This window comes from Sinocyclocheilus anshuiensis, unplaced genomic scaffold (assembly GCF_001515605.1).
Source record: "Sinocyclocheilus anshuiensis isolate Anshui unplaced genomic scaffold, SAMN03320099.WGS_v1.1 scaffold729, whole genome shotgun sequence".
NCBI lineage: Eukaryota > Metazoa > Chordata > Actinopteri > Cypriniformes > Cyprinidae > Sinocyclocheilus > Sinocyclocheilus anshuiensis.
This window is the reverse complement of record NW_015536561.1, coordinates 640,049-651,271: the sequence shown is the minus strand read 5'-3', so window position 1 is coordinate 651,271 and position 11,223 is coordinate 640,049. Positions and strand designations below refer to the sequence as shown.

At 38.4% G+C, this 11,223-nt stretch overlaps 1 protein-coding gene across 1 annotated transcript in view; it reads left to right on the top strand.

Annotated features, from left to right (window-relative positions):
- The window catches only part of LOC107701621 (cytosolic carboxypeptidase 4-like), a 237,154-nt gene that overhangs the window by 176,768 nt on the left and 49,163 nt on the right, over positions 1–11,223 (top strand). Inside the window, exon 21 of the mRNA XM_016503665.1 lies at positions 9,206–9,335. Within this exon, the coding sequence (XP_016359151.1) occupies positions 9,206–9,335 (130 nt within the window). The remainder of the gene's footprint in view (positions 1–9,205; positions 9,336–11,223) is intronic.

The following is an 11,223-nucleotide window of genomic DNA, read 5'->3' as shown; positions in this document are numbered from 1 at the left end:
CCTTCGTTTTTGTTGTGTGTGGGGGGGGGGGGGGGGGACTTTTTTATAAACTATATTTGTGGAAATAAAAAGTCATACAGTTTTGAAATGACAAGGTTGAATAAATGATAGAACAGGATTTTCATTAAAAATATTCTTTAAAAAATGCAGCTAGCTATATTTTTGGCTGATGTCAAAGGTTATGCGTCCAATCAGATTTGACATTTTTGTGGTATATTGCTGCAAATCCATTGGAACCTAGCAAAATTAGGCAGGATGTCAACATGGGCAGGGTTGCTTAACATGCAAAGTAAAAGAAAATATGGCATTTAGAAACCAAAATGATCAATTTTCCAATTCAGAATTTTAAGAATTCTGAAAAAAAAGAGCCTATTTAGTTCATGGTTATATTAATAGATGTAGATGCTTGATTTTAAGGGCAGTATTGTTACTTTTGTTCAATTTAAACCATTTTGGTACTGTGTTGTGTGGCCACTTGATGTCCAGTGTCAAATATGCTAGATAAAAGCCATTATAAATGCATCGGTTATGACGGATGTGTGCTTGAGGAATTGCTTGATTGGTTATTTTAACAGCAAAGCTGTTTTTAACAAAACAGAGTCTCTGTTGTAGCTGTCATTTATGCTTGTGTCCTACATCTGCTCCCCCTGTCTGATTCCCAAGGATTTGTCCTGCGGGACACGTCAGTCATGTAGCCTGCTCTGCACTGGAATGATAGTTTCACTGGAGTTTTGAATGGGAGTGAGAGACTAAAGAGGCAGATGTATTAGAAATTATATTTAGCTCAGAAGCAAAGAAGGGACATTCACTACTAACAAGAAGAAAAGCATCTCATTTTCGTTGCTCAAGGTTAGCAGAAAGTAAAGGTAAAGCAGTGAATGTGTCATGACTGTTTGAGGAAGTTTAAGGAATCTAATTTCAAGGTAATTCAGGACAGGTATGTCAATGCAAAAAGAACAGATATTTGACACATTCTCTGGACTGTTTTCTTGTCTGTTGATTTTAGTCCAGTGGTTAATTCTTGAATAGTTTGCAAGGGGATGAAGGTTCAAATCCATTTATTTTATTTTATTTTATATATTTTTTTTATTTTATTTTATTTTATTTTATATATTTTTTTATTTTTAATTAATTAATTTATTTATTTATTTAAAATATTATTGAAACAAAGTGTACAATTCAAATATAATTTACACAAGTTATATATTGATTTATATTGTTTATATATTTTTTTAATTTGTAATTTACTAATTATTTTTATCTGAGTGAACTGCAACAAAACCATGATTGTCATGAATTTTTGGTGTGTGGAAAAGAGCAGCTTTGACATTTTGATGTCTTCTTTTGGGTCAAATGGGTTTGGGATTGAATGATGACTGTGTTTAGTTTAAAACATCCTTATTATTATTATTATTATTATTTTGCATTTAACTTGCATTTAAAATCCACTTGGTTCAAAAATCTGAGGGGGTCTGATGCTTCTGTCAAACTGCATACATTATATAAACACAGTGCTTTCTTTATGAAGACATTTGTTTGTAAATTTCACAGGCTTTACATGCTCTATTTATTGTTGCATAGAAATCCTTCTGTGCCCTTGAACGGTGAGATCCACTTTTTTGTACATTTCTTTCATAATCTGTTGTGATGAGAACTCAAGGTTTAGCTAATGCCTTCCTCTTCTCTCCACTGTCCCTGTTGTGTTGCTTATGAAAGATGGTGCCCTATTTTCTTTTCCACTGATTTTCTGTGGCAGAGTCAGAGTCAATCAGTAACACTCTACACTATTCACCGGGGTGACAGATTGTTCCCTATTCTCAAAATGATGCAAAGCGTCACAGTGGAGATCATTAATTAGATTTAAAATAATAATAATAGAAAATAAAAAGATTTACTGTCTCTTCACAGTCATTAAGCAAAGGCTTTTTTGTAACACTTCTATTTTTGACACAGGGAAACGTGACAGATTCCCAGAGGGACATACAGCAAAGTTAGCAGAACAACTGAAATCAGTCCACTTTAATGATAGAAATAAATAAAATATTCATTTAAATTTTTAATTTTTTTAATCATTAAAGTGGGGTTATTTATTTATATAACCCATTTATTTATATATTTATTTTCTTACCATCAAGCACAATCTTCTAAATGAAGTTAGATGTATGCCCAATAGTCACAACAAGCTGGCCGGCGGCAAAACTTTTTTTTTTTTTTTTTGCGCCACTGTACTGTCTGCTGTAAGCTACATTAGTTCTGATTAAATAATGCCAAAAGTCGCATTTCTAAACACACTAAATGCAATACTCTGCCTCGAGGTGATAACTCCTATCATTTAATGATTCATCATTCTGTCTTCCTGTAGTTTCTTAGTTGAATGGAACGTCATTATAAACATGATAATCCTTGCATCCTCTCACAGTTATATTGTACCATTACAGTCACATCTCACTATTCATTTCTCAAACGCACTTCACGCTTGCTTGCCCCTTTTTCTCCACCAATAAGAAAGTGTGAATATAAAGGTAGAGCATAATTACTGGATCGTGCAGATTTAAGGTTTACAGAATTATGGCCTATTTGCACAAAATCTGAATTTTTGACATGATTTTAAAACAATACAGTGTATGTTTAATGTGTCTATCAATTCCTTCACAATGTGGCTGATTGAAAAAAAAACTAACTTTGTTCAGTGATTCATTGACTTGACTTTTGATTCCACTGACCAAAGATTCATTCACTTTTGTTTTGTACCTTGACTTTTTTGATTCTATTCCACATAGATTCACTCAAATTTCTTCACTGATTCATTCTGTGACTTGTCTTTTTGATTACATTAGCCAAAGATTTATTCACTTTTGTTCACTGATTCATTTAGTAACGTGTCTCATTTTATCACATTCCCCAATTATTAGTTCAAATTTGTTCACTGATTCATTCTGTGACTTGACTTGGCTTAAACCGAGCAAAGATTTGTTCAGATTTTTTTCACTGATTCATTTTATAACTTGACTCTTGTGGTTCCATTCTCCAAAGATTAGTTCAAATTTGTTAACTGTTTAATTTTATAACCTGACTCTTTTAATTCCTTTCACCAAGGATTCATTCAGATTTTTTTTCACTGATATGTTTTGTAACATGACTTTTTTTTATTCAGTTCCCAAAAGATTCATACTAATCTGTTCGCCCATGCATTTTGTAATGCTTTTCTTTGGTTCCATTCATCTAAGATTCATTCAGATTGTGTTCAGCGATTCATTTTGTAATGTAACTCTTTTGATTATATTCTCCAAAGGTTCATTCAGATTTGTTTACTGATTACTTTTGTAACTTGACTCTTTGAATCCATTCAACAAGGATTCATTCATATTTCACTGATTTGTTTTGTTTATGACTCTTGATTGCATTTCCAACGAATGCATGCAGATTTGTTCAGTGATTCATTTTGTAATGCATTCAGATTTGTTCAATAATTCACTGAAGATTTGTTTATATCTTTACTGATTCATTCTCTGACCCTTTCTGTAGGTTACTGTAGCTGGTGACCAGTGAGCACCTTTTTCTCAGTCTTCGAAGGCAGAAAAAAACAAGCTCCAATAGGCAGAGACTTCTGTGAATGAGTCAGTTCTCTGAAAAGATCCAAAAACAATGATTTGTTTAAACCCGAAAAAATGCCACTATTGTTGAGGATCATTGAACTTGATGTGAACAGACCTTTATACACAGACTGAAGAGGAAACTTGTCAAAACTGGCCTGCAGGTTTCTCTTCATGAATCAAACAATAGCCAACAGCACTATCCATTATTGATGGCTGAAATACAAATAACACTATACTTTCAGCTTGAAGGTGAACCAACAGACAGCCGTTCCCTTAAGTACTGATGAGTCAGAGGAGACGTGTTGGAGAAAGGGTTTACATCATCAGATCTGGGCTCACAGAGTCGGCAGCTTTTTCTCTCACCTCAACCTCTTTCATCCATGCCATCAGTACAGTACAAACAAACGCGAAAATGAATTTTCACTTTCGAACTTCTCCCTGTTAATGGGAGTTCCTCGTGTCCCACCAAAAAGCGCACAATCTAAATACCGACTTGTCCTCCTCGTTTTTGTTGTACCATGCAGTTACGAGTGCCCTACGAGTGTATACTAAATACTGTACTGATACACGTTTATTCAGACAAAAATTAGCTATATTAGCAAGTAAAGAGTTCTGTACTTTGTACATTCTTATGGTACCATTGATCAATCAGTGTTGCATTCATAGTAGCCTTTTTCTGGAAATATCCAGTTCCCAATTCTAACTTCTTTCACCTCTTTTCCTTTTTTTTTCCTTCTCTCACACTACTTCTCGCTCAACTAAACATCACTGATTGTGCCCATCTCCAGCTGATGGAGATTTTAGTAGAAAACGAAAATATAACCTCATTAGCCGAGGCGACGAAAAGCTATCGAGACTGATCCAACTGATCTATCTGTAACTATGGGAGTAAATTGAACTGTCCTGGTTCAGTAAGTTGATCAGGAAGTGTCTGTGTGTCTGCGCAGTATAATAGTGTGTGAGTTCATGGGGTTAGTGTTGGCTGATGGGAGATGACTTTCACTTTACGGTCGATAGATAGATAGATAGTTTTTACTAATATTCATTTAATATTTTACTTATTTATAATGTATATCACTGTTTATATGTTGATTCATACATTTGTAACAAAACTGTACTAAATTAATAACACACACACACACATTTGTTTATGACATTTTATAACACATCACCAAGAATAATACAATTTAAGTAGCTCCAGGATTGCTTATCGATTTCTGTGATTATTGTTGCATCAGGTGGCACATGAAAATCGTTTGTGTGCCCTTTCCTAATCGTGACCAAATCAATCATAAGCAAATTATACAAGATCTATATCACACTGCATAATGCTTAGCAGTTACACTGAAGACCCACAAAATAGATTGGGATAGGACAGATGTGACTGGAAGAGAGAGATGGGGCCTTGATAATCACCGCCTCTTCTTATTTATCTGTGTTGTAGCTGAACTGAGGTGATACTTGCGTTAATTCCTCTCATTGTCAGCCATTTCATCTCCTTATAAATAGTTAATGTGAACAAATGTACAAGATACAGTTTTCTTTCCAAAACTCCCACTGTTCTGTCATTTCTTGTCTCAGTGAGCATCAAATGCTTTTCTATTTTTCAGCGGGTGATTATAAAGGGGGAGTGACTTGCGTTAATGGCTTCATTATAAGTTTTTGGATCATAAAGTGTATAAATGATGATTGTATTATAATCCGTATATGCTTGAACAACAGTATTCCTAATTAAAGCCTTAACTAGCTCTCGCCCGCTGTGAATTAAATGTTTTTAGAACAGTTAGCATTTGCATGCTGGAGCGTGATGTGTTTGCTTTTGACAATGAGTCAGGAGGCATTTGATTGGATATTTTTGATGTTGGCGGAATCAAATGGCCCATGGGTATTTAGTTTGTGAGGTCGAGTTGAGTCAATTATTCATTGAGTTTTTGAGGTAGGCAAAGTCTAAATGATAATTGGGGATTCTGCTTTTGAGGTGGGTGGAGTTAAATGGTCAAATTACCATTAGGTATTTTGTTTTTGAGTTGGAGTCAAATGCTTATATTTTACATGAGTTCATTCCTATTTGATGAGCACCCTTGAGACCAAGATTGAGGTGAGTCAAAATTATTATTGGGTATTATTAGGTTAGGTGTAGTACTTCACACTTTGTCTTGATTTTTTAAATTATATGTAAATCCTAAGCCTTGTAGACCAGGATTGCTTTCATTTAATTTAAGATTGGAGAAGTCCAAATGGTAATTGAACGTTGTATTTTTAAGGTGGGTATAGAGTCAAATTCCCACTAGACATTTTGTATTTGAGGTGGGTGGAGTCAAATACCCAACCTGTGCTCTGTTTTGAGGCTGATGAGGTCAAAATGATCATTGACTGTTCGGTTTTTGAGGTTGGGTGGAGTGAAATTCCCATTAGACATTCTGTTTTTGAGGTAGGTTGAGACAAATGCCTAATGAGCATGCTTTTTTGAGGTGGGTGGAGTCAAAATTATTATAGAGTGTTCTGTTTTTGAGGTTGGGTGGAGTCAAATACCCAATGAGCGTCAAAATAATAATTGAGTGTTCTATATTTGAGGTTGGGTGGAGTTAAATTCCCATTAGACATTGTTTTTGAAGTGGGTGGAGTGTAAAGCCCAGTGAGCTTTCTGTTTTGAAGTGGGTGGAGTCACAATTATTGAGGGCACAGTTTTTGAGGTTGAATGGAGTCGAATTCCCATTAGACATTAGGTGCGTTCGACTTCATGCGGCGCCGCACAAACCGATCGGCAGCTGACTTGAAACAGTGCATGCCGGTTAGAAATTTTGTCCGACTTCAAAGTACCGCGATATCATTTCGAGAGCAGCCGGCTGACTCAGCTGCCGCAGCTTTTTCAGAGCGACTGCAGGAGTGCTGATGACAACACAGCTGTTTCACGGATGGCCAAATTCTCCACATGACAACAATGACGTGTGTTTCTAACATCTTCAAATCCAATACTGCTCATAAATCTGTGGTTTTAGAACATTAAAAGCTTTTTTACTGTAGTCGCTATGTTATATTGAGTCACGTTTATCATGAAAGCATATATACCCCCACTTTATTAGTATTTAAATAGTATATATTTACGTTGAACTTTATTCTTGAACAGATGGCACTGTATTAAGCAGTGTATAAAAAGTGTTTCTGTTGCTCTGATTGGTCCAAATGCTACATCTGTGTATTTGACAAATATTGCATTTAATTCACGTCATCTGTGATAGAGTATGCAAACACTGCGCGAGCATCACTAACGGGAGCAGAAATGTCTTGCTTGACGGCTCCGTTTTCACCTCCTCCCCCGACTGCAAGCGGCTACTCTCGTTGACTGCCGTCTGTAGCGGTGCTTCAAGTCGAACGCACCTATTGTTTTTGAGGTGGGTGGAGTTAAATGCCCAAGTGGGTGGTGTCAAAGTAATCATTAAGTGTTCTGTTTAGAAAAGGTCTACATCACCCCTTCTAATCCAATCCCAATTAAGGTGTTTACATGAAGGCTTTTCAGTCCAATTGAGCCATCAGGTTTACTGCTTGTAAATGTAGCTAGTGTTTTTGAGTTGGGTGGAGACAAATGCCCAGGGAACTTTCTGTTTTGAAGTGGGTGGAGTCAAATTCCCATTAGGTCATGGGTGTCAAACTCAATTCCTGGAGGGCTGGAGGCCTGCAGAGTTTAGATTCAACCCTAATTAAACACACCTGATCCAACTAATCAAGCCCTTAAGGCTCATTTGAAAACTACATGCTATGTGTGTTTGAGCAGGGTTGGAGCAAAACTCTGCAGGGCTCTGGCCCTAAAGGAATTTAGTTTGACACCCCTGCATTAGGCGTTCTATTGTGAAGTGAGTGGAGTCCAAATTATCATTTGAGTGTTCTGTTTTTGAGGTTTGGTGGAGTCAAATGACCATTCTGTTCATGTGTTAATTGGTATTTATTTGATGATTTCATTTATTTCATTACCTCTCCTAAATATTAAACCTGAACTATTGTTTAAATTCTTTTTAGCCTTTGAGGCCAGGGTTGCTTTGGGCTACTGCAGAATGTGTCATGCACTGCAGTGCACTGGGTGAAATATTGAAAAGTAGACATTTTAAAAGCAGGATTTGTTAGAAGGGCTGTCAGTTTTTGGAGAACCATAAAAGGGGACAAAATACTGTTCCACCTCTCAGTTGTCATCAGACGCAAGAGCAGAGAATTGTTCATAAATTATTTCTGTCAAGAACAAAATGGAGCCCCCCAAAAAAGAGGAAAAAACATGAAGTCACTGCTGTCGTTCATAGCAAAAGCTTCAGTTTGGTTCATCGACTATTTACGATCTAAATATCCGGCAATGAATACATAATGACACAATGAGTTGGAAATCCAAGTTAGAAATTGCCTAGTGTAAACATGGCTTGAACAGACAGACAGGTAATATTGATCTAACTCTCAAATCATCTCAACTGTCATCCATTGTTTCTGGTTTTCTTATTTTCTATACAAAGGTTCACTTTAAACTATAGACAGCTGTAGGGTGGAACAATTTTCTTGCCATTTCCGCTTTGCTGCCCTCCCTGGGGTGCATTGGAAACTGTCCAGAAAACCGTGTTTTGTCGCCTCCAAAATACAGTAATTTCCTTGTCTCCAGATCACTAGAATATGGTATTTTTGTTTACGATGAAACTCTCTGAAGATTGTGGCTCTTTTCTTGAACTACTTCAGCAGAGAGCCGCAGCTTTTCTGAAACACTTTAAAAAGTGGGTTGTATTTATAGTCATGCGGTTCTGTTTGTGGTTTCCGTTAATTTTTTATGTACCTAAAGGCATCTTAGTTCAATCGGCAATATACTCCGAAAAAAGTCTGGTTGAACAAACTGTTCAGAGGCAAAGAAGACTGCAACTTCCATCTTTTGTTTTCACACAGCCATTATTGATGTCTATGAAAACAGCCATTGCATTTGATAAAAAGCCGGGATATTTTATTGTATGTTTATTTTCAGGTGGCGACTGTGTTTTACTTCATGCTTCCACTCATTCCAGATCAAGATTGACCCAAAGAAAGCACACAGCAAATCATCACACAGATCACCTGTGATCAGAGACTCAACAGTCGCTCTCAGCCGTTTCAAATGCGGCCTATCAATTTGCTAATGTTTGAACATTGTGTCTTATAATTGGCTTTCAGGAACTGAATGTGGGGAAGTCTGTAGTTGGCAAGCTACCTCCAAATGTCAGTAGGATTTTGTCAGGAGATAAAGCTCAGCTGCTGCTTGCTCTCTAATCAACAGACTGGTTGTGCGGTGCGCTAGATAGCTCTGTTCACCGCCGACCTTTCAGTAACCTGTAAAGGTAGACGCTGATATGGGAACGTCACAATTTCAGCGTTTGAACATTCACACAGATACACAGGCATGCACAGAGACAGATAGATTGGTTATCTTGTCTTCAAACAAACAGGTAAGCTAAATCAGATATTGGATTGCAAACTCAGATGGTTTTTGATGTTACTTTGATCCCTGGCAATGCGTTAAAGAGCTCATGAAATCCAAATTGGACTTTTAGTAAGTTTAAAGTTGACTTTCTGTTCTTTGTAATCACTTTTTTTCTTTTGATTTATTTCAGTAATCGCTGTTCTCTCACCGCTGAGGACCTCAACAGACAGTGGCTGAAGCCGGACCCTAATTTAAGCCCCACAATTTACCACACCAAAGGCTTCCTCTATTACCTCAACAGCATAGGCAGGACTCCGCTGGTAAGTTTCCATTAAATCTCGCTGCACTGTAACTGACCTATTGAATCCTAAAGTTCCACGAGGGGCTCGCCGGAAATTGCTCCATGATCTCGGAGCTTTCCACTTCTAAATGCAGGTCAGGGATGACCAAATTCATAAATATGTGTTTGAGACCGTACAGACTGAAGCAGGCCTGGGTGGATCTAAGTGCTTTGTTGTTTATCAGAACACATTTGCAATTTGAAATTAATTAACTAATTTTGTGAATTTAATTAAATGAACCATATTACAAAAGTAATGAAATCATGACTGGCATAATGTGTGACTAGATAAATTACCATTGCTCCTATTTACAACTTTTTAATTTCCTAAATGTGACCCGTGCTGGCAAAATGAGTCGGAATGACGCACGGGCTAATTAAGAGCTAGCCAAAGGCAAAACAAGTGGTCGAGTTTGAGGTTTTCACAAATATGAGTTCATTAAGCCCTCATCTAGCGATCCCAAAGCTTCGCATAGTCCAACTATGCGAAGTCCAACTATTCGCATAGTCTAACTTTTCACTTCGTAAAAGTGCATGGGGCCAGAGACAGTCCGAATGGTAGGACTGTATATTGATAAGCAACCCCCTCGAACGCGAATCTCAAGAATGGTCTGTGATGGGGGAGCTATCTAGATGTGAAAGTAAGCGTCTTTCAGATCCAACGATAAAAGCCGGTGCCCAGGGCATATTTTTGTGAGGATCTGCTTCAAAGTCAGCATCTTGAATGGCCGTTTCATAAATGCGTTCAGATGCTCAAGAGATCAAGGATGGGCCTGAGCCCGCCATCTTTCTTGGGAACGAGGAAATGGCGGCTGTAGAAGCCTGACTCACTGTTCACTAAAAGGACAATTTCCACAGCTCCTTTTGCAAGCCGAGTTTGCACTTCGGACTGGAGAACGTAAGCATCGTTACACCACACCGAAGTTTGGCTAGTACCTCTGAAGCAAGGTGGTCTACGTGCAAACTGCAGCGAGTAACCTCGTTCTATGGTTTTTAGAACCCAACTTGACACATCCGGAATGGCTTTCCAAGCCTGGACCCGGATGGCAAGTGGTCTGAGATTTTCGAGTGGCAGGTCACCACAAGGAGGCGGGGAACTGACCCTCGTGATAGTGGGGAGAGGAGAAGTGCTCTTTTGAGTATGTGGGTCCACTATCTCAGCGGTAAATTGCATGGGCGCGTGCTGAGTGGGAAGGATGGGCCCAGCCTGAATAGAGTTTCCATCGCCCAAGCAGGGGATTGGAGAGTGGGTGCGGGACTTCTTTGAGGGCAGTCCGGCCGCGATGGGTACTGACCCTCTCCTCTTCCTTTCTGCTCTTGGATCAGGACGGCTTCTGAGGCTCAGGTTCCAGCACTACTCTTGGCGCTTAAGGTATGGGTACCTTCTAGCCATCTGGGGGTGCTGCTGAAGACCAGGCTCAAATTTAGGCTGGGTCGGAGGCGGTGCGGGGTTTGCAGGTTGCTGAGAGGATGGAGCCTTCTGGCAACTTGTACCAGCCGCCAAGCTGGAGCACTTCGGCAGGAAGTATCACATGACTTGCGATGACTTCTGTGCCACTGTAATTCGCTCCGCAAACCCAGGGCCAAACAATCCCTTGGGAGAGACGGAGGAGTCAAAGAAGGCGATCTTGTCAGCGTCCTTGATTTCCATTAGATTTAGCCAAAGGTGGCAAAATTGACTTTGCTGACTAAATAAAGGATTCAATGACTCAAACATAAATACAGTCACTTTTTTTGTTTGTGAGTAAATCAGATGTTTGAATGAATCCTGATACTGGGTTTTGAATGAATCGGTTGAGTAAATATCTTGCATATAAAGTAGGGCTGCACGATTAATCGCATGCGATATTTAACGCGCATCTTGTCAG